Source organism: Coenobita brevimanus, chromosome 102 (genome assembly GCF_032717465.1).
Source record: "Coenobita brevimanus isolate Jiangsu-jjx chromosome 102, ASM3271746v2, whole genome shotgun sequence".
Taxonomy (NCBI): domain Eukaryota; kingdom Metazoa; phylum Arthropoda; class Malacostraca; order Decapoda; family Coenobitidae; genus Coenobita; species Coenobita brevimanus.
In genome coordinates, this window is record NC_137055.1 from 39,353,621 (window position 1) to 39,379,645 (window position 26,025).

At 40.4% G+C, this 26,025-nt stretch overlaps 1 protein-coding gene across 1 annotated transcript; it reads right to left on the reverse strand.

The window, feature by feature from the left end:
* Positions 1-1,317: 1,317 nt before the first annotated feature.
* Positions 1,318-26,025, reverse strand: LOC145415368 (hydroxyacyl-coenzyme A dehydrogenase, mitochondrial-like). The gene is made up of 6 exons (XM_080284652.1): positions 25,867-26,025; positions 23,924-24,199; positions 20,596-20,733; positions 12,096-12,258; positions 8,023-8,139; positions 1,318-1,622 (listed from the first exon to the last, which is right to left on the reverse strand). Exons 1-6 carry the CDS (start codon positions 25,981-25,983, stop codon positions 1,498-1,500), a joined length of 936 nt encoding a protein of 311 aa, XP_080140778.1. The 5' UTR covers positions 25,984-26,025; the 3' UTR covers positions 1,318-1,497.

Here is a 26,025-nt window from a genome sequence, read left to right on the forward strand (position 1 = left end):
GCTTGTATTCCTCCACCACTACAGCGGGCGCGTACCTTCCCCATCCATATTCCTGTAGCATGTGGAAGGGTTATTTCTGGCCACCCCTCTCTCCCTTGGGAAAATGTCCAGTTCTGCAGTGGACCTAATTACATGCCATTAGTTACAGCTGAGAGTTACATTCCACATTTAGATGAATCTGTCTAGTTCCTCATCTTATGAACATAGTACAGACATGGGAATGAATACACTTCCTGCCTACAAAATAACAGCACAAACTACTATTTAAAAAAAGGGGTGGGACTTCAACTGCTTACTACTATCAGTGACAGTCATTATCCTCCACCAGTGAGATATTAACAGCACCACTACTCTCTGTATTGGCAGTACTACAAGCTGGAGGGGTGATCCTACATTCCTCAAAAAAAATGAACACATATTAAATACAATAATAAAATTCAGTTACAAACAACCTTGTACATGCACTATACATGACAAAAAAGATTAAATGCAGGTGTTATTCAGTAGGAAGATCACATTTCACGATGACTGTAAGTAGTAGGAGGTATGAACGCAAAAAATCGTGAGCATATAAAATACTCAAATTTACCACAGTTCACTAAATACAAATAAGCAACCACTTATGTTCAGATTACAGAATATCTTATCCCATGAATATTATCTACTCATAAATGACAAGAACATCCTTCCTAAGCTGAAGCACGTAATGTGGTAGTAACGCGAACAACAGTCACATTAACCCTTTTGGGTCTAGGAAGGCTAGGAACTAGGCTGTTGTGGTGTGGATCATTTAAGTCATGAACTGCTGTACCTAAACCCTGGCTGCATTTATGTAACAGAAAACGATTGGCTATCTCCAACCCAAGATTTCATGCACCAGATCAATGAGATGTCTGGCAAGAGTAAAAAAAAAAAAAAAAAAATAGTATTATAAAAATTCCATTCTACAGGTGGGCCTAATGCCATTCCCCCCCCCCCATTCACAAGGACTTCCAGGACCCATGAGGTAGAATTCTACCTCAACAGACTCCTGCAAAATGACAATGATATAACCCTATTCTTCAATACTGGACAAATCTAGTCACGTGATGGAGCATCCCTAGAATCCAAGGGAGAGTACAGTATAGTATGAGAGAGTAACATAAGAGACTAGATACAGAGAAGAATTAGCATTTGGATGGTGAGCAAGTAAAAGTTCCTCAGCAGACATGTTACTTGTCACATCATCCCCTCTCGCCTGAAGGATAAAATGATACTTAAAAATGAAAACGCAAGCAAAATTTTGAAAGGACAAAATAAGATATCATAAAATACCTTTTATTAGTATAAAGTTAAAAATTACATACTATTGCATTGATGTGTAATGAACATTTAGGTATACAAATGTTATTAGTATACTGTAGATGGAATATGTACAACACACTGAATCTGACCAATATATAATGATACATTTTTGTGAGTATATCCTAACTTATTAACTTGATTGCAAAGGTAAATTTACTTTTTATCATACTTGTAGAATCCTTCACCACTTTTTACTCCAAATTTCCCTGCAGTAACCAGTTTATCAACCAATGGAGAAGGCTGGAACAGTTCTCTGTCAGGATCATTCTCATGCCAACCTGTAAGGTACCATAAGTTTATGCAACAATAAAATACTGCTTATATAAGTGGGTTAATAATGAATGCATAAGAAATAAAACTAAAAAACAGTACACTGTAGTATTATGGTGCAATAGGCAATCTATTAATGCACATACAACTCTCTCTCTCTCTCTCTCTCCCCAAAGAAAGTGGCTTAGCTATTGTTTTTCTTACAAGCAAATCCTTTCCAAAGTCAAAGCAGTAGAACTACCCTTTGTATGCTACAATGCCTTGTCTCAATAAATAAAGTCTCTCATACATTTAATATGGCACTGGAATTTGCTAAATGTAAAGCACAACTTCACTACCTGCAACCAATAATCATAAAACCATAGCATTTGATCTTATACGCCATCAAAATACTGTATTATACAGATGCCATCAACACAGAATACAGACTCCTATGACATACTGTAATACCACAGTAGCCTGTGGTTTTGAAATCACTATTCCATCCATCATCCAATCCTGTGCTGCCCCATGAGGGGCAAAGGAACCCGGGGTTAGGCAAGTTGGTCCTGACATTTAACCCCCTCACGCACTGTAAGTTCTCTGTAAGTGTGTGTGACATGATCAGAGACAATGCCACGAGGGCAGGCTTGACTCACGCACAAAGGAAAACATTCCCATGTATTTTATTTACCCAAGAAACTGATTACATCCATCCATCCATCATCCAATCCTACATTGCCCCATGAGGAGCATAGGAGCCCGGGGCTAGGCAGTTGGTCCCGACATTTAACATGAGAGTGACCAGCCTCACTCATCCCTGAGTGGCATTACATGAGCAATCAACCCCAACCACCCCTTGGATATAAACCTTCACCGGCTCAATCCGACTGGAGCACAATAATTACCCACTAAACCACCAGACGCCAAAATTTGGTTATATGGTTACCACCCAGCATAGTAAATGGTTTCCTGGTGCACAGGAAACCATTTGGCTTGTTACTCAGTGTAGAGTCACCCACAGGCTGAAGGAAGTGGAAAGAATGAAGGAAAGAAAGACAGAAGAGGGAGTGTAAAGTCACCCGTAGGCAGAAGGACAAGGAAAGAATGAAGGAAAGACAGAAGAGAATGGAAGGAAAGAAGGATGGAGAGGAAAGGGCAGACACCCAAGAGCAGCACTACATCGAGTGAGTGGATGGTGAGCGCCCCAACCTACCACATCATCACCTTCCCTGATGTTTACACTATACGATAAGCTAATAAAATCACACAAAAATGATGAGTAAATGTCCTGTGAAAGTACCAAAATGAGGTGAGAATACTGTTGTTCAACATTGAAAATAACTGCCATACACTCTACAACAATATTCTGCCTGCATAATGCAAGAGCTAAGCATATGTCTAGATGCAGAATTTCATGAGCTTTCATGTGGGGTTGTCAGAATCCTGATAAAACTAATAGTTTTCGAGTAAACTGCCAAAAATCGCGCGCGTCCCCCATTCCCCCTGAACCTTAAACCGAGAGAATGCTGACTATTTGAGAATGTTGGCCTGGAAATAGATATCCTCCCTTATGACTTGCCAAATACTGACGCATTTCATGCTAAAACATAATTTTTGGTGAATATTTTTGTCCAGAATTGCCTAATCAGCATCCCTTCAGACCAACACTGACAAGTGCGTTATAGTGTGTCATCGGTTTCTCTTCAGACTAACACCATTTTGACTCGCTTTGAGTCATCATGTGAGAAAAGGCTAAGATGAAAGTGACCAGCCTCGCTCATCCTTGAGTGGCATTATCTATCTATCTATTGCCAGACGCCTCAATCCTGTTTGGGGTGGCCACAAACAAATCGCCTCCAAGTCGCCCTGTCCCCCGCCATTTCACTGCCCTGCTCCCAACTCACACCTCCCTCTCTCATATACCTCTCCACCCCATCCCTCCATCTCATCCTCGGCCTCCCCCTCCCTCTTCCCCCCTCCACCTCACTCACATACACTTTCCTCATCAGTCTCTCACTCTCCATCCTCTCCACATGGCCAAACTACCTCAGTGTGTTCCTCATAACGCTTCCTATCACATCCACATCCACACCACAACACTCCTTTATATCCTCATTCGTCAGCCTGTCTCTCCATGTGACTCCACAGGCTCCTCTTAAATAACTCATTTCCACTGCTCTCACTCTTGACTTGTGTCCTTCCAACAATGTCCAAGCTTCACTTCCATACGTTAGAGTTGGTATCACAATACTGTCATGTAGTAACTTTTTCACTTCCATGCTCACTTCCCTGTGTCTTATCACTGCTTTCAAAGAACCAGCAACCTTTCTTCCCTGGCATTATGTGAGCAATAAATCTCAACCACCCCTTGGATATACACCTGCCAGGCTCAATCTGACTGGAGCACATTAATTACCCACTAAACTATCAGGTGCCATAATTTGGTTATATGGTTACCACCCAGCAAAGTAAGTGGTTTCCTGGTGTACAGGAAACCATTTGGCTTGTCACACAGTGTAGAGTCACCCATAGACAGAAGGAAGGGGAAAGAATGAGGGAAAGAAAGACAGAAGAGGAAGGAAGGAAAAAGGGAAGAAAGAAAGGTAAGGGCAGTCACCCGAGAGTAGCACTACATCGGGTGAGTGGATGGTGAGTGCCCCCATCTACAAACATAATAATAGTAATAATAACAATTTCCTCTTCCATTTTCTATGGGTGGATCTACACTGAGTGACAAGCCAAATGGTTTCCTGTATACCAGGAAACCATTTGCCATGCTGGATGGTAACAATATAACCAAATTATGGCACTTGGTGGTTTAGTGGGTAATTAATGCACTCCAATCGGATTAGGCCAGTGCAGGTTTACATCCAAGGGGTGCTTGAGGTCTGTTGCTCACATAATGCCACTCAGGGATGAGTGAGGCTGGTCACTCATCTTGAACGTTAGGACCAACTTGCCTAGCCCTTGGCTACTACAATCCACTCCTCATGGGGCAACACTAGATTAGATGATGAATGAAACAGGATCTGGAAAACTTGTACAGAATGCAAACAGGGAATGTTTAGTTAGGAATGTAAAAGCAGTGTGTTGTGTTGCAAGGTTAGCAACTAAAAGGAAATGTACTGCACATGGTGGGATGAAGCTGGAAGAGCAGTGGAGGAAAAGAAGTACTGTACTAGTAAGTGGCTTAGAGTGGTTGTAGGAAAGACATTCAAATGAGAGAAAATACACTGAGTAAGAAGCATTCAAAGTTACTACTGAAGATGAAAGTGGAGGAGGTATATCACAATTCTGGAAGAATATGAATGCAAATCACTCTGTAGACAGGACACTTCTGGAAAGAGGCACAAAATCATACTGTTTATAAAGGCTCCAACATGTTTGCATGCATCTGGCTTGGTCACCTAATGGCAGCTCTCCAAGCTGCTCAAACTATGGCAGCCTCCCTATTCAGTCCCTTATCCCTGAGGACATATTTGACAACCTCACCCCAGGTATTTTTTGGTTTGCCTCTCACAACCCTACCCCAAACATTCACATGTCACCATCTGCATCCAACTGTCATCCTTCATCTTCTCAACATGCCCAAAACATCTCAATCTAACCCTCAACACCACTACATCAATACACTCCAGTTTCATTCTTCCCCTCAACTTGTCAATTGTAATCCTAGCCCCTCTAGGCCTGGCATTCAAGGATGCACTCACACCCATCTAATCACTGCCCTTTCTCTACATTTGAGCCAAAAAATATCCTCTTCTGTTACTGCCAAGGTCTCACTACCATACAGCACTCCACTCCAAACACATGCCGCATAAAAAGATCACTTACCAAGGAGGGTGAGGCTCCCAACGCCACGAGAGGCAACCGTTCCCTGAATTTCAACCAACCATTCCTTATCCTTGACACAGGGCTAGCTCCAACCCCACCAGCACATAACATGTCCCCCAAACAACAAAACCCTACACAGTCAACAGACTCACCAGCAAAATCAATCCTTTCATACCTAACACTCTCTACTTGCTCTCCCCAACAGACCACACACGCAAAATAAGATTTATCTTGCAGTCTAACTTTTATACTGCTACATCTCTTATGCACCCACTTATCACAAACAATGCACAGGAAGGGGTTACTCCCCACATCCTTGCAGAAACCTGCATATGGCCATTCCCTCTGCTTTGACGGTGCCAATACCAGCCCTAGATACCATCGCTTTCGTTACATCTGCATTTACTCTCAAACCCTTGTTCCCCTTTCTCTCTCTCTCCATTTCTTAAATTTTTCCTCAGCCTCCCTTTCATTATCTGCAACCAACACCATGGTGTCAGCACACATCTCCCAGGGGAGTCCATTTCTGTCCAGTGAGAGAGCTTCATGCACCACGACAAACAATAATGGGCTCAAGACTGACCCATGATGCATGCCAATATCCATGGGAAACTCATCACGCAAATCTCCATTCACTTTCACCTGGGTGCAAGCACCCAAGTACATAGCCATAACCACTCTAACCAGCCACTCCTTGATCCCATGCTTTCTCATCCACTTCTCCACCTCCCTAAGGACTGTCAAATGCATTATCCGAATCAACAAAAACAACATATATCTCCTTTTTCTTTCCTATTTATTTTTCCTGAAGCTGTTGGACACAATATGGCATCACTGGTTCCTCTGCTTGGCATAAACCAAAACTGCATCTCATCAATATTCATTAATTCCCTAATCATACCTTCTAGGACTCTCTCCATTACTTTCATTATTTGGTCCATATGTTTTATGCCTCATTAATTTCCTCTTTCCTGGGCATCACCTTCCCCTTTCACACATTTACAATCATACTCTTCAGCCAGTCATCTGGGACAACAAAACACTCATATATAATCATATTTACCACATCAGTAACTAAACCCACTCCTATATCTCCTGAGGCCTTCAGCATTCCAGGGGTCAACCCATACTCCAACAGCATTCTGCATGCTACCCTGCTCACAGTAGCTGCATCAAAGGCCAAGGGCCAAACACTGGATCCACCGACCCCAACCTTCTGTTCCAATCAAACTCCTTATTCAGCAACTGGTTATAATGCTTCATCCTGGCATCTTTAATATCCTCCTGTCCATCACTACATTTCCTTCATCATTTTTCAAGTACCGATCATCTAAGTTGAAGTGAAAGCAGAAAGAAGTGTGAAAGTCAAAGAATACCAACCAATGGAAGGGAAGGATGGAGCATAAGAAAAGAATATTTGAAAGATTCATGAATGAGAATGATGAGAGATGAGCAACTGTAAACATAAGTGCTAAGAAACATGACACTGGCAGAAGTGTCACATGATGCATACAATCGCCCCTTAACATGGAGGGAGAACCCTCTCAATGTCAGGAGAGGCAACAGCTCCCTGAATTTCCTCCAACCACTCCTTACTCTAGCCTGACCTCCAGCACATAACATCTCCCTCAAACAGCAAAACTCCTCCACACATTTGAGACTCTCCAGCAAGAACAATCCTTTCCTGCCTCTCAATCTCTACATGCTCTCCCTGAAACATTGCATACACAAAATCAGCATTATTTTGCAGCCTACCTCTAATTCCACTACATCTCTTATGCATTCACTTATCACAAACACTGCACAATATGGAAATACTTTCCACACACATCTGGCAAGGTTTGAAAATCTGTGTGGTGACTCCACGGCAATCGATACCAATGACTTCATTTGGCTTCACACCCATGTCATAAGAGTCATCAGTTGCTGCACATCCACCATACTGATTTTCTAAGTTCATGGAAAGTTAGGCAGGAGAGATGACAGGACTTCTGATGCTAACTGTACATTATGTCAACTACTTCATAACCATCTTACCCCAACACTTCCCCACTGATTTCATCCAAGCCTACTGCCTTAATTGGCTCCAGCTTACTACTGCTTATTCATTGCTCTCATTAATCTGTCCCTAAATCAATGATCTATGCCCTAGGAAGCAACCAGAGAATTACAATATTATCATTCAACTTCATTCTCTATAGCACTACCCTCTGAACTTTCCCTCCCATTCATTACTTCATTTAATCCTCTGGCTTCTTCACTGCCTTGAAGTATTATTTTTTTTTTTTTTTGTCCTTAAGCTAATTACTTATCATTCTTTCATACTTAGCATCCAGTCTCCTCCCGGTTTCTATTACCATCCTATTTCTCTCTTTTAAACCCCTAGTTATCGGTTTCCTTCGCTCGTTTCTCCACTTACATATAATTATCCATGCCTCCTCCTCTTCCTTTATGAGCAATTTCTATTCATGTCTAAAGAAACTGCTGTACCATTTCTTAGTTTTAAGACATGTCATCTGCAACAGACAGTCCCATATTATCCCCTTTAGGTGTAGAAGGCTATACAACTACAGTAAAAAACATTTATCTCACCATCCAAAATAAACTTGCCAGTGTCCAGGCCAACATAGTCCAATAATTCCAAGGGTCCCATAGGATGGCCTGCTCCAAGCTTCATGGCCACATCAATGTCTTTTGCACTGGCATCACCTGAACAAGATAGAAATAAATCTATAAAAATACAATTTGAGAGTTTACAAGCTCCAAGATGGAATAAGACACAAGAGTAGGGCTAAGTAAAGTGAAAAATACTATATCTTAGAAACTGCAATACTGGTACAATATTCTGTAATATTATTCTGCCCCCTACCTACCTGAAAAGAAACTGCCAGGATATACGGACAGTATGATTCTATTAACTCCGACTTTCCTAATTCATTTCTCTCTGACAATAAATGTACTTTTAGGCTCCCTTTATTACAGTACTCATTCACATACAGGTGATAAGTCAACAGAATGATGAACTAAAGGTTACATCTAGCTTGCTGTAATGATGGCAAAATTCACTTATACAATAACTGTGGTGGCCGCAACCAACAATCCTGTGTACACAGCGCCTCCCACACACGCCGACAGTCAATTATTTGAATACAATAACTGTGGTGGCCGCAACCAACAATCCTGTGTACACAGCGCCTCCCACACACGCCGACAGTCAATTATTTGAACTAAGATGACTGCCAAATGCTTATATTCACTGTGATCACCTCCCTTTCATTCCATTTTGTGTGTGCAAGGCCACTGAAACACCAATGTTATCACCATATAACAGTGCAGGCATATAACAAATAGTGCAGTGTATGATATTAAGTGGTGTGATGACTTTCTGTGTGTGAAATATTGAAACTAGTGACTTGGAAATCATGTTTGGCAAGGATGCTACCCCTAGAGGTAAGCATGGTGCTATTGATTCATATCTATATCACAAGGAGCACATTAAGTGGGTTGTTAGAAGTTGTACTCTGAACATTAGAAATCTCTATTTTGTCAGTTCATGATACATACATACATAAATGTGTATATATATATATATATACACACACATACTGTGTATGCGGTATACAGTAAAAGCTCAATTAACCGAAAATGCCTTATCTATCTTTTTCTAACAATTTTCTCACATATTTTACAAACAATTCTAGTAAGTGATACAGGTCTGTAACTGAGTGCATCTTCCCTATCTCCTCCCTTGAAGACTGGCACAATATTTGCTCTTTTCCAATCTTTAGGTAACTGTCCATTTTCCACTGAGGTCCTGATGATGATATAAATAGGCCACACTAACCGGTCTGCACATTCCTTCAAGATCCATCCAGCCACACCATCTGGCCCCATTACTTTTCTCACATCCATATCCCTCATCAGCTGCAACACCTCATTCACATTAACTGTAATTTCTGCCATTCCCGTCATCATGGGTTCCATTTCAGGTTCCCTAAATTCCTCTTCTAACACAAACTGACGGCAACTTGTTGTTCATTATTTCACACAACTCTTCTTCTCTTTCGTAAGTTTCATCTCCATCCCTCAATTGTATTATACTGTCCTTAACTTTCATTTTACCATTTGCAGACCTATAAAATAGATTTGGCTCTTTTTTACATTTAGTTACAATATCTTTTTCGTATTTCCTTTCTTCTTCTCTCCGCACTCTTACATATTCATTTCTTACCTGCTTGTACTCCTCCCAAGCCCTTTCACTATACCTTTTTCTCACTTTATTCCATGCTCTTTTTCTTGCCTCATGTGCCATTCTACATCAGTTTTTAAGCTATTCTTTCTTTCTTTCCATAGCTGCAGAAAATTTTAGGACATACAGTATTTACTAACTCCCATTTTATACACTTCTATCAAAACCTCATATTTCTCATCAACATTTGTGATCATATTCATTTTACTCCAGTCTACATTTTGGAAAAAGTTCCTCAGGAAAGCAAAGTCTGCCTTCTCATAATTGTATCTATTTTCTCTGTGTTTTTCATCTCTCTCCTTCCCTTACTCCCACTACTTCTATCTCAATAACCAGATGATCACTTTTACCAAAGGGGCATTGGTAGATTAAGCTCTTCACATCATTTGGGTCCTTAGTGAATACTAAGTCAAGCCTTGATGGTCCGTCATCACCCCTAATTCTTGTATTTTCTTTAATTAATTGGGTTAACATGTTTTCCATTACCAATTCCATTAATTTATTTCCCCATGATTCCTCATTGTTCCAAGCATCCATACTTTCCCAACCAACTTCTCTGCAGTTAAAATCTCCCATTATTACTATTCTATTTCTTCATTCAATTAACATCTTTAGTTTAATAATGGATTCTCTTATTAACTCTTTGTAATCTTCTTTTGTCCATTCCACAGTTTTAGGGGCATATAAAATACTATTATATCTATTTTTTTCTCCATAAATGTCCTCTATTTCAATCCCTAAAGTTCAGCCCCACCCACCTGCATGTGATGTTTGATGTGGCAGTTTTAAGCAATATGAGGATAATTTGTGGTAGGTGGTGGCGACCATCATCCACTCACTTGATGTAGTGCTGCCTACTTCCTTAGCTTTTATCATTCTTTTTCTGTGCCTGCCCTCCTCTCTTCCTATTTCTCCTGTCTTTCCTGTCACGTCTTATTGCTTTTCTTTCCATTACAGGTAGCTTTACATTGAGTGACAGGCCAAGTGGTTTCCCGTAAACCAAGAAACCATTTACAACGCTGGGTGGTAACCATATAACCAAACCATACGTGCTCCCTACATGTCAACAAGTGGGTTGGTGGAGGGTTGGTGCCCCTCCCTGTAAAACAACTAACTCAGTGTCAAATGGCCACCCTTTACGGGATTATAGTGTCTGGCAATAGATAGACAGATGAGGATAATATTACCTATGGTGTGTGTGTGTGTGTGTGTGTGTGTGTGTGTGTGCGCGCGCGTGCATGCATGTATGTGCGCGCGTGCATGCATGCATGCACGCGAGTAATACTGGTGGGTGGGTCAGTGAGTGTGACTGGTGGGTGGGTGGGTCAGTGAGTGAGAGTGAGTCATAGTGGTGAGTGGGTGGGTGGGTGGGCGAGTGAGTGGGTGGGTGGGAGAGTGAGTGAGATGGGGGGAGGGAGGTAGTAGGGCTGTTTGGCTTTTTTGCCTCCTTCCCTGAGCCCCCACCCTCCCCCACCCCCAACTGTCTCCCTCCCCCACCCCCTTATAGTCTCCCCATCCCCCTGCCCTCCCCAACCCTCCCCCACCCCCACCTGGCACACTGCAAGCAGCCTGCCTGGTTGTTTGATTTCCCAGAAGCTGTGCTGAACACCACACGTCCCACCACTCCGCCCACCTGCCTGTGATGTGTGATGTGGCATTTTTTAAGCAATACGAGGATAATAACATCACCTATGGTGTTTCTGTGTCAGTCTCTATTGACTGAGTATGGTATATGAAAGTTTGGGTTTGGGTCTGGGATGCATTTCTGGCTTTTCTTCAGTATCTTATGGGGAAAATTGCTTCGATATCCGACATACTCACTGATCGAATACTCCCACTGGTACACAACACTGTCGGATATTGAGGTATGGGTGTAGTTCCCAGAGTCAATAACTGTAGCTATAACATTCCAGCATGACCTTATTGGGAATAAAGTCCAGAAACCCATTACTCAATTCAGGCCATCAAAGATACTGCTACATACAATTTTCATAAGTCATATTACCTGTGTTCAAATCCAGCAAGAGAAATCAAGGTCTATTTTCTTCAGTTTAGGTCCAGTCAGGTCAAGTTTGGTTCACTGTGGTCAATTCAGGCACATTCAGGTCTTTCACAGTCAACATGGATCAGTCTGATCCATTCATAGCCATTCAAGACAGCATTTCATACCCACAGAATTTTACTGTGCATTCACCGACCTCTAACATCATCTGCACATTCATACTGACCACTCTGAACATATCTTATTCTTGATAGTGATGATAAATCCTCATCAACTATGGGAAAAAACTTCAGAGGATCAAATGAAATAAAATACACAAACACATTTTTAGCTCTCTATATACAGGTTCATGGATATGATAAGCAACCTTGAGTTAAAATGCCTTTATCACCACATGCTGCTCTCCCCACTCACCTCTCTCCATAAGTCTGACGGCTTCCATCAGGTATGGAATGAGGAGTCTGTTTACAATAAATCCAGGGGTGTCTTTGCACTCCACTGTCACCTTCCCCATGGCCTTCCCCCAGTCTCTCATGGCTTCAAACGTGTCCTGGGAAGTCTCTGGAATACGCACAACCTAGAGGAAAGCAAAGAAAACAAGTTTTATTATTTTCTGTGTTATTTAGTTATGCCATGCTGCAAATGCTACTCACAAAATGAAATAGATCAGAGCACAGTAAGAATACCAGCAGTTATGTTCAAGCTCAAAATCAGTTAAACAAAATTCAGATTTGCAAAGCATTACCACTAATGAAGCATAATACAGTAATTCCTCATTTAAAAGTACAGAATTGATTCTAGAAACTGAGTTACTGGTTAGCAAAACTCACTTCTGGAGAAGTTACAATGGAACTTCAAATATTATCTCCAATAATGATTTATTTTTTCAAGGGTGCAAAATTGCATATCGCATCTACTGATGCAAAATATGTACTTATCAGGCCATAAAGGGCTGATGCCTGACTGACAGACATATGTTTTAAATGTCAATTAGCAACAATCAGTAAATACTAAGACAAATTCTTGTTAGAGCTGTTTCATTTCTGACCCATTAAAGGATACCTTGACTGCTTACTGATGAACATATAATGGATTAAGTATTCCCAAGCTGAATAGAAAGTTAATTGTCAAAAATCTGCTAAATGACTGAAAGCTAACTGAGGAATTGCTGTACAGCTTATCGCAGAGGTAAGTCAAGTGTTCCAAGTTAATCTCCAAACATACCCAGTTGCATCATGAACCAATGGTATTACTAATGCAAACTGATTACACTATATGTGCTAAAATTACACCTGCACTCCCTAATGCATGCCTGTTTTAGATCTGCAGCTATTGCTTCTGTACATTTAACAACTGCTGACCTAGTCCTTGGGGAAAAAAAATAAATAAAATAAAAAGCTCATTCAACTTAAAGACCATAATTTAATTCAAGCTGCCCAATATTCGGCTCACTGTAGCTCTAATTTGCTTTGTATTTCTACTTCTTTAACCCAGAATATAATACTGTCATCTGTTTATTTCTATAGTGTAAAATTGCAGTTAGTTATGTCAAGAACCAAATCATCTAGCATTCATCATGTACAGATCAGGTAAAGCTTACTGCCAACATCAGTATTTTTATTTAGTGACTTAATAGTACAGTACAGGCATTAATATTCATTCTCTGTATTAAGTACTGTTAATATGCTTGAAACTGGGGAGAGAGAGGTGGACACGGGTCAACAGAAGGAAATTTTCAGTTGTTCAAGCAAGTCTATTTTCCCCTAAGCTATATCTCCATGTCCACAATTTTAAGGTCTATCACCTCTCTTTCAGCATACTCTCCAGTATGTGGGACACCAGGTATAAATCCCAGTACAGTATTATTATACACAACAGAGTCCGATTTCACTGCAATACATATACAAATTCATTAGTTTGATATGTGTTATGAGGCAAATGGGGCACCCATCATCCACTCACTTGACGTAGTGTTACCTTCAGGTGACACTGCACTGAGTGACAAACCAAACTGTTTTCTGTAACTCAGGAAACCATTTACTATGCTGGCTGGTAACCATATAACCAAATGACATCTGGAGGTCCAGAGGGTTAAGCTGCTCCTACCAGATGGAACCTTTATCGGTTTCTATCAGAAGGCTGGTTGGGGTTTATTGCTCAAATAATGCTACTCAGGGACATGTGGGCTAGTAACCTTCACCTTGAATGTCAGACCTGAGTAGCCAGGCCCCAGTTCACTGAGGTCCTGCTGGGGCAAATTAGGATTCAATGAGGAATCAATGGATCTGAGGTCTAACAGTAGTCCATCCATCCATCATCCAAACCTATGTTGCCCCATGAGCAGCGTAAGAGCCTGGGGCTAGGCAAGTTTGTCCTGACATTTACAATGTCAGTGTCATTTCGTGAGCAATAAACCCCAACCATCCCTTGGATATAAACCTGCACCAGCTCAATCCAACTGGAACGCCTAATTACTCACAAAACCACCAGGTGCCATAAACTGGTTATATGGTTACCACCCAGTGTAGAAAATGGTTTCCTGGTGTACAGGAAATCATTTCGCTTGTTACTCAGTGTAGAGTCACCCACAGGCAGAAGGAAGAAGAAAGAATAAAGAAAAGAAAGATGGGAGAGGGAGTGTAAAGCCACCTATAGGCAGAAGGAAGAGGAAAGAATGAAGGAAAGAAAAACAGAAAAGGAAGGAAGGTAGAGAAAGGAAAGGGCAGACGCCCAAAGCAGCACAACATCGAGTGGATTTTAGGTCTAACAGTAGTAAAGGCACTTTTTTTTTTTCTTAACACCTTGAATGCCACTTAGACCAATTGTTACAAAGTGTTCATCCTGTTGTTAGCAGAGATTGTCATATCAAGTACCAATGGAATCAAATGAGAGGGTGTTACCAAAAATGGCATGATAAATCCTGGGCACACTACCACCATACTATGTTTTCTGTTACATACATCTGTTCATTTAGATTTTCTTTTTTTTACTCTATATACAGTACCTTTCTGCACACTTGAAAAAGTATATACTGAGTACTCCTATGCTTCTCATGGGGCAACAATGAAGTAGATGATGAATGAATGTGTGTGTGTGTGTGTGTGTGTGTGTGTGTGTGTGTGTGTGTGTGTACATATATATATACAGTATATATATATATATATGAGCTATGTTGTTAAAAGTGAGGTGCAATTTTTTTTTTTTTATAGGCTTATATACTGCATAACACTTCAGTCTTTCCTTGGAGCACTTAACTTCCTGCTTTAAGGATATCTCAGCACACCAACACAAGAAAAACCTTCCGTACTTACCTTGCTACATATTTCAAACTGCTTTTTTCTTCGCGTCTATGCATGCAAAACTGGAGTGGAAGCTGCAATTTGCCATCGATCACTCAATACTTGCCATAATTCTTGTACAAGTATTTCACCAAAGTTTAGTGGAATGCTAAATAGTATGCAGACATTCAGAAAACTTTAAAAGCAAACTGAGGAACATACAATATACATACAGTACAAAGTTAATAAAACTGTCAATTGCTGCATAGAACCACAACATTATTTCAAATTCAAGGAACACATTAAGAAAGCAAAATTAAATGCCATGCACAGAAAGTTCCGGTACCAGAGATAGGCAAAATCACCAGTAATCAGGGGTTTATATGGTAGGAGTATTGCATACAATAAAACAGAAAAATGAAATTTCATGCAAAGACAGTTCCAGTGCTGTAAAAGATGGGCAAAATCACCAGTAATCAGGGGTTTATATGGTAGGAATGTTGCAGCAGCTACAGAAACTAGTGTATCATTTTACGTAAAATTATAGCTCCACAATCATCATCCTGTATGGACTGGGAAAGATCTAACACTAATAAGAACAAGAGAAGTGGAAGCCATTAAAGAGTCCACATACACAGGCCATGCATTGTAATCTTGCCATGCAAGCTTGTCACAGTTCAATCCCACAGCCTCATTCAGTGGAATCACAATGGATTCTGTTGTACTGCTATAAATTGACAAGCAAATGCCGATTATTATCGGTATCGGTATCGGAAGGAGAAAATTATCCAATAATCAGAACCGTATCAGAATTGGTTGAGTATCCATCCATCCATCATCCAATCCTATGTCACCCCACATGAAGCGAATGAGTCCGGGGCTAGGCAAGTTGGTCCTGGCATTTAAGAAAAGAGTGACCAACCTCACTCATCCCTGAATGGCATTACGTGAGCAATAAACCCTAACCTCCCCTTGGATATAAAAATGCACCGGCTCAATCCAATTCAGGCACCTTAATTACCCACTAAACCATCAGGTGCCATATTTTGGTTATATGGTTACCACCCAGCATAGTAAATGGTCTCTTGGTGTACAGGCAAACATTTGGCTTGTCACCCAGTGTAGAGTCACCCATTGGCAGAAGGAAGACGAAAGAATGAAAGAACGAAAAACAGAAGAGGGAATGTAAAGTCACTTGCAGGCAGAAGGAAGAGGAAAGAATGAAAGAAAGACACAGATGAGGAAGGAAGAGAGGAAAGGGCAGACACCCAAAGCGGCACTACATCGAATGAGTGGATGGTGAGTAATGATAAAAAATAAATAAATAAATAAATAACCATTGAGTCTTATAAGTCTTCTAGCATTTCTTTTCTCATCTTTTCAGGTGTGCAGGAAGGCTGGGATGATTTTTTTTTTTTAAATACAACTGTACCCTCATTCAGTTCACACACTTCAACAATACAGTTAAAAATCAGGCAGGGGAATGAAATGATTGTAATCATTTTTCGATGCCACACAAATCACTGAGTGAAGAATGTGGGGAGCGTGAGGTCTGGGCGCAAGAATGAAATGATAGGAAACAGTTCACTCAAAGCGGACAGACATGATGAACGACTATTGTTATTCTGTATGCCATGAAAAATTTTCTAGTACAGCTAGAAGTGTCATTTTTTTACTACATGGATTGCAGATAAATGCTCTACAATATTCTATAATCACTGCCGAAATGTTTATGTGTCTGTGAGTAAATGAGCATTGAATAAATAAGTGAATGATACAATATAATAATTCCTTTTTTTTTCATTTTTTTTTCCCAGATTTTTTTCATTCAGTAGGAATATCAAACAACAAATTGATGTGAAAAAAATACAGGTGATTATATGGTTGGACTCAACCTACGTCGAAAGAGTGTGAGCGGTTGATTTCACTTGGACGAATCCTGCGTTGAATGAGTGTGAGCGGTTTGGATTCTTCACCAGGCCCCCATGTATGAAAGGGTTAATGGCATGACTTAGGCTTCACATTTGCTTTTAATGGTACAACAGTTGTGAGCAGCTGCAGTTAAATTTTTATTATAAATCCAATAATTTCTTTCCTCTTTTTTTTTTTTTTTTCCTATTCATTATGATGTACATTTTAAAGCATACACAATTTATTGCTGCCTCTCACAAACTTTAAGGAATTTAGTGCTAAATTTTATCATAACTTGCAACTACAACAGCTTGCAAATATATTATTATTTAACTAACATGAATGGAATATCTGCGTTACTAATGCTGGTACAGTATTGTGAATACATAATGACTAAGAGAAGGTGTCTCAACTTCGCGATAATATTCTGGTTAATGCCAACTAATGAATCATTCAGTGATACTCATACCAGCTAAAAGGAAAAAAAAAAAAAACTCAACTTATTTATTAATCATTACAAGAATTGAAACACAAAAACCTTTAGTAACACCTTACTGACTGCAGTCACAAGTTTTCTCTCATTAATGGAACATTTTTCATGTCACTTGTTTTTCATTCTTTTTTTTGGGGGGGCATTATTATGCCTATGGGTGACTACACTGAGTGACAAGCCAAATGGTTTTCTGTACACCAGGAAATATCTAACCGAATGTTTCCTTTAAAGCAACGATAAGAAACAAGGAAGTGAGCATGGAAGTGAAGAAGTTACTACATGACAGTATTGTGGTACCAACTCTTCACGTACGGAAGTGAAGCTTGGACCTTGTTGGAGGGACAGAAGCCAAGAGTGACAGCAGTGGAAACAAGTTATTTGAGAGGAGCATGTGGAGTCACATGGAGTGACAGACTGATGAATGAGGATGTCAAGGAGCATTGTGGTGTGGATGTGGATGTGACACGAAGCATTAGGAGAAACACACTGAGGTGGTTTGGCCATGCGGAGAGGATGGAGAGTGAGACTGACGAGGATAGTGTATGTGAGTGAGGTGGAGGGGGGGAGAGAGAGGGGGAGGCCAAGGATGAGATGGAAGGATGGAGTGGAGAGGTATATGAAAGAGGGGGGTGTGAACTGAGAGCAGGGGAGTGAAATGGCGGGGGACAGGACGACATGGAGGCGATTTGTTTATAGGCACCCCTTACGGGATTAAGGCATCTGGCAATAGACAGATAGAAGACGAATGTCAACAGATGATGATGCATGTTCTGGTTGCCCTTCCAACAGTTCAACTCCTGACAATGTAGCCAAAGTTCAAGCAACTATCCTCAAAGATCACAGGAGGACAATTCACGACGTTTGTGACATTGTTAGCCTATCGTATGAAACTTGCCAAAGCATTTTGTCTGGTGACCTTGATATGAGATGAATCACTGTCACGTTTGTCCTGCGGCTCCTGACTCATAAGTAAAAGCAGCATCGCATAGAGGTCTGCACAGAGCTCAAAGAAAATGGCTAGAAATGATCCTAACTTCCTCTCAAGTGTTACTACAGGCGATGAATGCTGGGTTTACTGATACGACCCAAAAACCAAACAACAATCATCAAAGAGCCCAGCTTCCCTCAAACCAAAGAATGCATGTCAGGTCAAGAGCAATGTGAAGTCAATGCTCATCACTTTCTTCAAGATGGAGGGCACTATTCACGAGGACTTTTGTTCTTCATGGACAAACTGTCAACACAACATTCTACTGTGACATTCAGAGACAGCTCCGGGAGGATGTAAGGCAAAAACTTCCAGACAAGGGGCACACAAACAAATGGGTGCTTCACCTTGCCAATGCACCTGAGCACACAGCCCTTGTTGTTCAGCACTTTTTGGCATAAAAAAATATGTTGGTTGTCCCCCACCCCCTGCATTCACCGGATTTGTTCCCCTGTGATTTTTCCTCTTCCCTAAAATGAAAATCCAGCTGAAAGGACTAAGATTTGACACCACAGAGGAGATCCAGGTGGAATCGTAGGTCCAGAACAAACTGAAGCTCCATGGCTTCCAGAACGTGTTCTGATCGTGGGAGAGGCGACTACTGTACTTTGAAGGGGACAGTGGTGATTAGGACTTGACATAAGTGCTGGGATCAGTGTCTGCATGCCCATGGACACTACTTTGAAGGGGATGGTGGTGATTAGGACTTCACATTTTTTTTCCTTCTTTAGAAAAATTTCAAAACCTTTTGGGCAGCACCTCGTACAATACAGAACTGTCAAAAGTCAGATATAAAGTACACATTACGAAGTCACACATATGTCCAAACACATGAAGTTAATAATATGCATAAATACTGCAGTTAACTGTTACTCAAAATACAGAACAGTATTTAAATAACCACAGAACAGCAGTAATAACATATGAATTAAAAATTCCTCCACAAATGCCTCAGCTGCCTTCGACACTAGCAGCCTCAACATTCACCTTGACATTATGGAAGGAAAAACAGTTTTTAAACCGCATAACCCAGCCATGACTAGCATTAAACTGCACATAACAATCAGGGCCCAAACATTTCTTTAGCACAGCGGAAAGAAAACAAGCTGTAGGCTTGAGTTAAAGATGAAAAGAGTGCATCTTTGGTAACAAACTATCATACAGTGTGACATAAGAATTTTCGTAGTAAAGAGAAACTGTAAACAATAACATAAAACAATAAACAGTAAAATCATACATCGAGAACATAACCGTTTTTTATAGCTGTAAAGTACTATAAATTTGCAATTCAATACCATTATTCATACCACTGGCAGTGCCACCAGTTTGTTCTAAGCAAGCCTCTGGAACACTACCTGGCTTCACACTTGCAACTATGACCACCATCGGTTGCAACTGAAAAGTACTTGTGAAGGCTCCATGGGGCCTTCATCATATGTGCAAATTGGTCATAGGTCGAGGACTACCTGTATAATGTACTGTACTATACATTAATCTTTAAAGAAATGGATGTGTTTTCAGACAAGGATCTCAATTCAGCTGACAGTATGTTTTCTGGTTCATCTAATGTGAATTATAAAAACCCAAGATGTTCACTTTGGTTCATGGAACCAGTGCAAGTCCACAAAACTGCACATGTCTCTTACAGATGTCCAATACCATACATTATAAAGAGAAAATCACACAGAAACCATTCTCAAACCTTAGTATATGAAAATGATGACACTGGCCTTAACAGCCTTGTATCTTCTGGTAACACCTGAAATGCAGGTAAGTGCATTTACATAATTAAAACTGCATGAAAAGGCAAAATGACAGTAAACAAATTACAGTACTTAACAACCCAATTCTGGAAATTTTTGGCACACTACCACCCAATGGTAGAAACTCTTATTGGATGCACTGGACCCACAGTAAGTGAAAACATCCCCCCAAATTTGTCACAATCGCTTGTTTGCAGATATCATGGCTACAACTCCAATTAAAAAAAAAGGAGGGAGGGGAGGGGTAGAGGGGAAAAAAAAAAAATAATCCACAAATGGTAAGGGTATGTTGGTGTTCCTGGTGTTACAAACCCAGGCTCTCTGGCTGGGTCCGTTTATCAGTGACTTTTATCTTAAGAACAACCAGGTTCAGATAAGTGGAGTCTGATATGCAAGCTCTGTGTCAACAAGATGGCACTACAGTTATACTTCCTAGACAGAATAGATGCATAATACATATATTAGTGTGTCAATTACTTACTTCAAGGAGTTTCATGACAGGCACAGGATTAAAGAAGTGAAGCCCTCCAAAGCGATCCTTGCGAGTGGTGGCATCTGCAATCTTGGCAATGGAGAGGGATGATGTGTTGGATGCAAAGATGGTGTGGGAGGGAGCAGCCTGTAAAAGGATATATTATACAGAAAATCATACTCCATATACCAGTTACATGTACAGTATATACTTTAATTCTTTATGTCATAGGAGATAGTTTTTAATACCATTATAGTCTATGCAGGACTTCTGTACTTGGCTTAGGAGGGATTCTCTCAGTGATAGGGTTCAAACTAATCTCCATTAACCTCTTCAGTCAGATGATATACTTTTTGGCATGCCCAGCCCCAGAAGACATCATTCAGCTTGATCCTTTCACATCAATGATATTTTTTTAGCTTTGCTACTCCCGTGTATTCTTATTCAGGTTGTGAATGACTTCAAACTGTTGGGGATGGCTAAAGCCTTCAGTAATTCTTTCAATATATAGGATTTTTCCAAGTTTATATACAGTACTGTACTGTACTGTAAATCATCTGGGAGCAGCAGGAATAAACTAAACCACCACTGAACAGAATGGGTTAAGTATCCTTTCTGCGTGAAGCAAATAGGCACATCCTGTTAACCCTTTAACTACAATGATGTATTACTGTATTTGTATACAGAAGTCAGCATAACACATCAAAATAAGATACAGTATACCCTCACTTTATCGAACCCCAATATCAAGGATTTTGGATATATTATAGGCCTTTGAGATCACCAAACCTTTTTCGGCTATACCAAACTCGGGCTGATAAATGGAGTACATCACGCTGCTCTTCTCAACTGCTGGCAATGCATGGGGAGACTCACATATAGCTAGCTGCCACAGTTGTGATGTCTCCCATCCAATAGGGTTAAGCTGATCTATCTATCTATCTATCTATTGCAAGATGCCATAATCCCATAAGGGATGGCCATTTGACTTTGAGTCAGTTGTTTTACGGGGAGGGGCACCAACCCTCCACCAACCCACTTGCTGACACGTAGGGAACACGTATGGTTTGGTTATATGGTTACCACCCAGCGTTGTAAATGGTTTCCTGGCTCACAGGAAACCATTTGGCTTGTCACTAAATGTAAAGCCACCTGTAAAGGAAAGAAAAGCAATAAGAAGTGACAGGAAAGATGGGAGAAATAGGGAGAGGGGAGGGCAGGCACAGAAAAAGAATGATAAAGGCTAAGGAAGGAGTAGGCAGCACTACATCAAGTGAGTGGATGATGGTCTCCACCACCTACCACGAATGATTTACCCAGTACAGCGATGATCTTGTAGGTTTACTTTATCTTAGGTAATATGTCTTACACAGTTTCCCTGTATAGTACAATACTTAGGTCTGAAAGGTGTCTGAAGGGTTGCCCATGAAGGAGGGTGCCGCCCATATGTAATTTTTTCCATAAGTTTATGTATTCACAGTATGCGAATTCCTAGTACACGACGTCCTCTGCGCGTACTAGGGGGATGTGCTGTACTTCCATCCACTATGTTCAACAATTCCTTAAAGTGTTCTCTCCATCTGCTCACTTTTTCTCCCTTCTCCACTAGTAGTCTAACATTTTTATCTTTCACTCCCCTGCTAACTTTACCACCACCCTGTCTTACTCTCTTCACCTCTTTCCAGAACATTTTCTTACAGTCCCTCCACTTTACACTCAAATTCCTTCCATATTGCTCATCCACCCTCTGCTTATTCTCTCTTACTAATCTTTTCACCTCTCTCTTCCGTCTCTCAATTTCTTCCACATCCCTATTTCTCATCCACTCACTATATGCTTTCTTCTTTTGTCCAACAGCCTGTCTCACCTCTTCATTCCACCATGTTGTTCCTTGCACCCCCTTTTGTCCTCTCTTCACCCCACACACCACCTCACATACTACACATATTTCTTCTGTGAATATCTTGCACACACCTTCCACATCCTCCATTGGCTCCAATCCATTTGTTAGGCTATAATGAAAGGAATAATGGAGTGTGTTATCTTTTTGTGACAAGAGATCTTCCCACAACTAAAATGAATTACCTAGTCCATTTTGTTTTGTTTATTATAATGACTTCAAACATGCCTGCATGCATAAGCCTTGGTCACCTAATGGTAGCTTTCCATGCTCCTCGATCTCTGGCAGCCTCACTACTCAGTCTCCTATTCCTGAGGTCACACACTATGACATCACCCCAAGTCTTTTTTGATCTGCCTCTCACAGCCAATGTTCAAACTATCTCACTTTCTGCATCCAACTGTCATCCTCCATCCTCTCCGCATGCCCAAACCATCTCAATCTACCCCTCCTCATCACTACACCACTACATTCCAGTCCCATCATTCCTTTCACCTCTTGTACAAGATGTCATTGTTTGGATGGTTTATCCCTACCAGTTATCTTCTGAGAATCCTACTCTGCAGAACTGTCTACAGTATGAAGAAAAAGAACCACTGACCATGTACAAATGTTACTGGGTGAGGCATGGCATCGCAGTGTGAGTGTACTGGAGTTAGTAGCTGAAATATGTTTTATATGCTTCATAATTCATGACTTTGCCTACAATCAGTAGTTTACATAATAACAGATATTAATCCCCAAGAGTTACAAAGACCATAAGTATCCACCCCAAACTGTATTTTAAATACAGTACTCAATTTTCTCTATCTTTTCCCAAAAGTTACTACATGGGCTTATTTTACAAACACTGAACAGTAGATTGTGCTGAATTGTGTGGCCACAAGCTTGGTAACTAGCCACATACTGGTAATCATTCACTCTTGGCTGTAAACTGAGCAAAATGAAAACCTAATCCAAGTTTAATTTTTCAAACTGTTTCAATCCTTACTTGACATATCCAGTATCTGATATCATTTTTACAAGTTTCCAGCACTTAATGAAATGCAATCAGCTGTTTTTGATGCTTGATTTAGCTGCCAAAAGAAATTTCAATCCTTACTTGACATACCCAGTAACTGATTTCATTTTTACAAGTTTCCAGCACCCGTTCAAAATGCAATTAGCATTTTTCAAAGCTTGATTAAGCTTCTAGCCAAAAGAAACCTTCAGCAGTACATTTATTAATGCCAATAGGGACACTCCATAACAGGAAGTATGGTAGCGTTTTGAATGACTGACTGAAAGTACAGTAGCTACAGCAAACAGGATACTGTACAGTATCTAAGTACCTTATACTATATGCAAGTCAGTGGAAATACATGCTATGATTCCTCAAATAAAATATAGATTAAAAGGGAAATTAATCAAGGTAAACACAAAAAAAGTTATTCATACCTTGTCCAGTTCAGCAAACAGCTTCTTCTTCACATCTAGATTCTCTACAATTGCCTCCACCACCAAATCAGCAGAGCTAACAGAAGCCACAGCATCCGTGGAAGTAGTCAGTCGTGCTACAGATTCAGAGACAAATTTGGTAGCTTCTTCCACTTCACCTCCGAACTTCTTCTTGGCCACACGCTGGATGGAGTCACTGATTCTCTTCTGAGCCTTTGTCACAGCTACCTCATCTATGTCGACCATGGTGACGCTGTGACCCGTCTGAGCTGCCACCTATATAGTACACACTATGTAAAATGACAGTAACAACCACACCCACACCACATCAATCAAAACTTCTGTGAAGGAAATTGAAGGATTTAATAATTTCTTACTTAAGTGCCTCTCAAAATCTGAAATTTTTATCATTTGCCTTGACCATATTATGGCTGATATTGACACAGAAGCTGGTACAGCTGACCCTTATTATATGATGAACCAGTATGTGATGAATCGCTTATACGATGAAAAAGTGATATATATATATATATATATATATATATATATATATATATATATATAAATAAATATATATACATACTGGTATATATATATATATATATATATACATACCGTATATATATATATATATATATATATATATATATATATATATATATATATTATATTTATTTATTTATTTACTTTTCAATAAAGTATAACAATTATTATTGTGATAATTTAAAAAGTTGTGGAAATGTGTACTTTTGAGGATACCAACTAGCTATACTGTACAACCTCACCAGTTTTACATGCAAGCCATGGCAAGTGGCCACCACTATGTCAGATTTTCATGTTGACCCAGCTCCAAAGTCAATCCGTCACTAATCGTTCGTCCATACTAACCTAATTTAACCCAACCTAATCAACCAGTGTCATATGGTATGCACTAAGTTTTCCTAGGCAATTTTAAAATCAGAGGGGGTCTAGAAAACAAGGCTCTCCAATTAGAAGCTGGGTTAGGTCAGGCTGGATCATATTTCCTATAAAAGAAGTTCAATGTACACACAAACAAAGAAGTATCGTTACAGGGGGATCTGATAAGTTTCATACTGAACAATCCAGCTGTCTCTGTAGGGTTGGAGGAAGGCTGTCATCAAACATTTCATTCGTGGTGGCAGTTTGTATCGCGCAGAAGGTGTAACGATACTTTTTTGAGTGTGGTATCGTTACACCTTCTGCAGAATACAATTGACACCACAAATGAAACGTCTGATGACAGCCTTCCTCCAACCCTACAGAGACAGCTGGATTGTTCGGTATGAAACTCAACGGACCCCCCTGTAATGATACTTTTTTCAGTATGTATACATACAAATGCACTTGCAACAATTACTGTGCATACACAAATGGTCTTGCACATGCATAACTGGGTGAAGAACTTTCTGCATCCAACACCAGAATGGTTAGGGGATGAATGAGTTACGGTACAGGTTCAAATTGATCCACTGCCCTCTACAGGCTGCCACCACTGTCATCATCAAACCTAACTTGGTACTCTTTACTGACATAAATGTTACTTCCACAGAATTTGGGTGTCAGAGATGAATTATACTTATGAAACCCTGTTCCTAAGTTTTCATTTGTTAATGGGAGCTCTCCAGCAGCCAGTAAAATAAAAAAATGGTCCTGGGGCCATGCACTTTAAATAGTAATGATGATCAAGAGGTGGTTTGGATAATGATGTTCGTCTGAATTGCAACCCATTTCCCAAACTGATGGTCTGTCATGAAATGCATTCCGGCCGACAATTAGCTTTCAAATTTTAAATACATATCCTCAAAAACACCTACGCTGTTCCTGACTTACAAAGTTATCCGAGGCTACTTCATGAGAATCATGACCAAACCCCGCCTGCGACCGGTGACCAGCCAACATTACATGTCAATTTTTTAACTTACCTGGGCAATCCCAGCACCCATGAGACCACTCCCAATCACAGTCACATTTTTTATTGCTGCTGACATGGCTGCTGTCTGCGACAACGATCGCTTGGTGAGTGATGTGAAGAAAGACATTATGTAGGCCACTGATTTCTCTCACTCGCCTTCTCTCCGTGA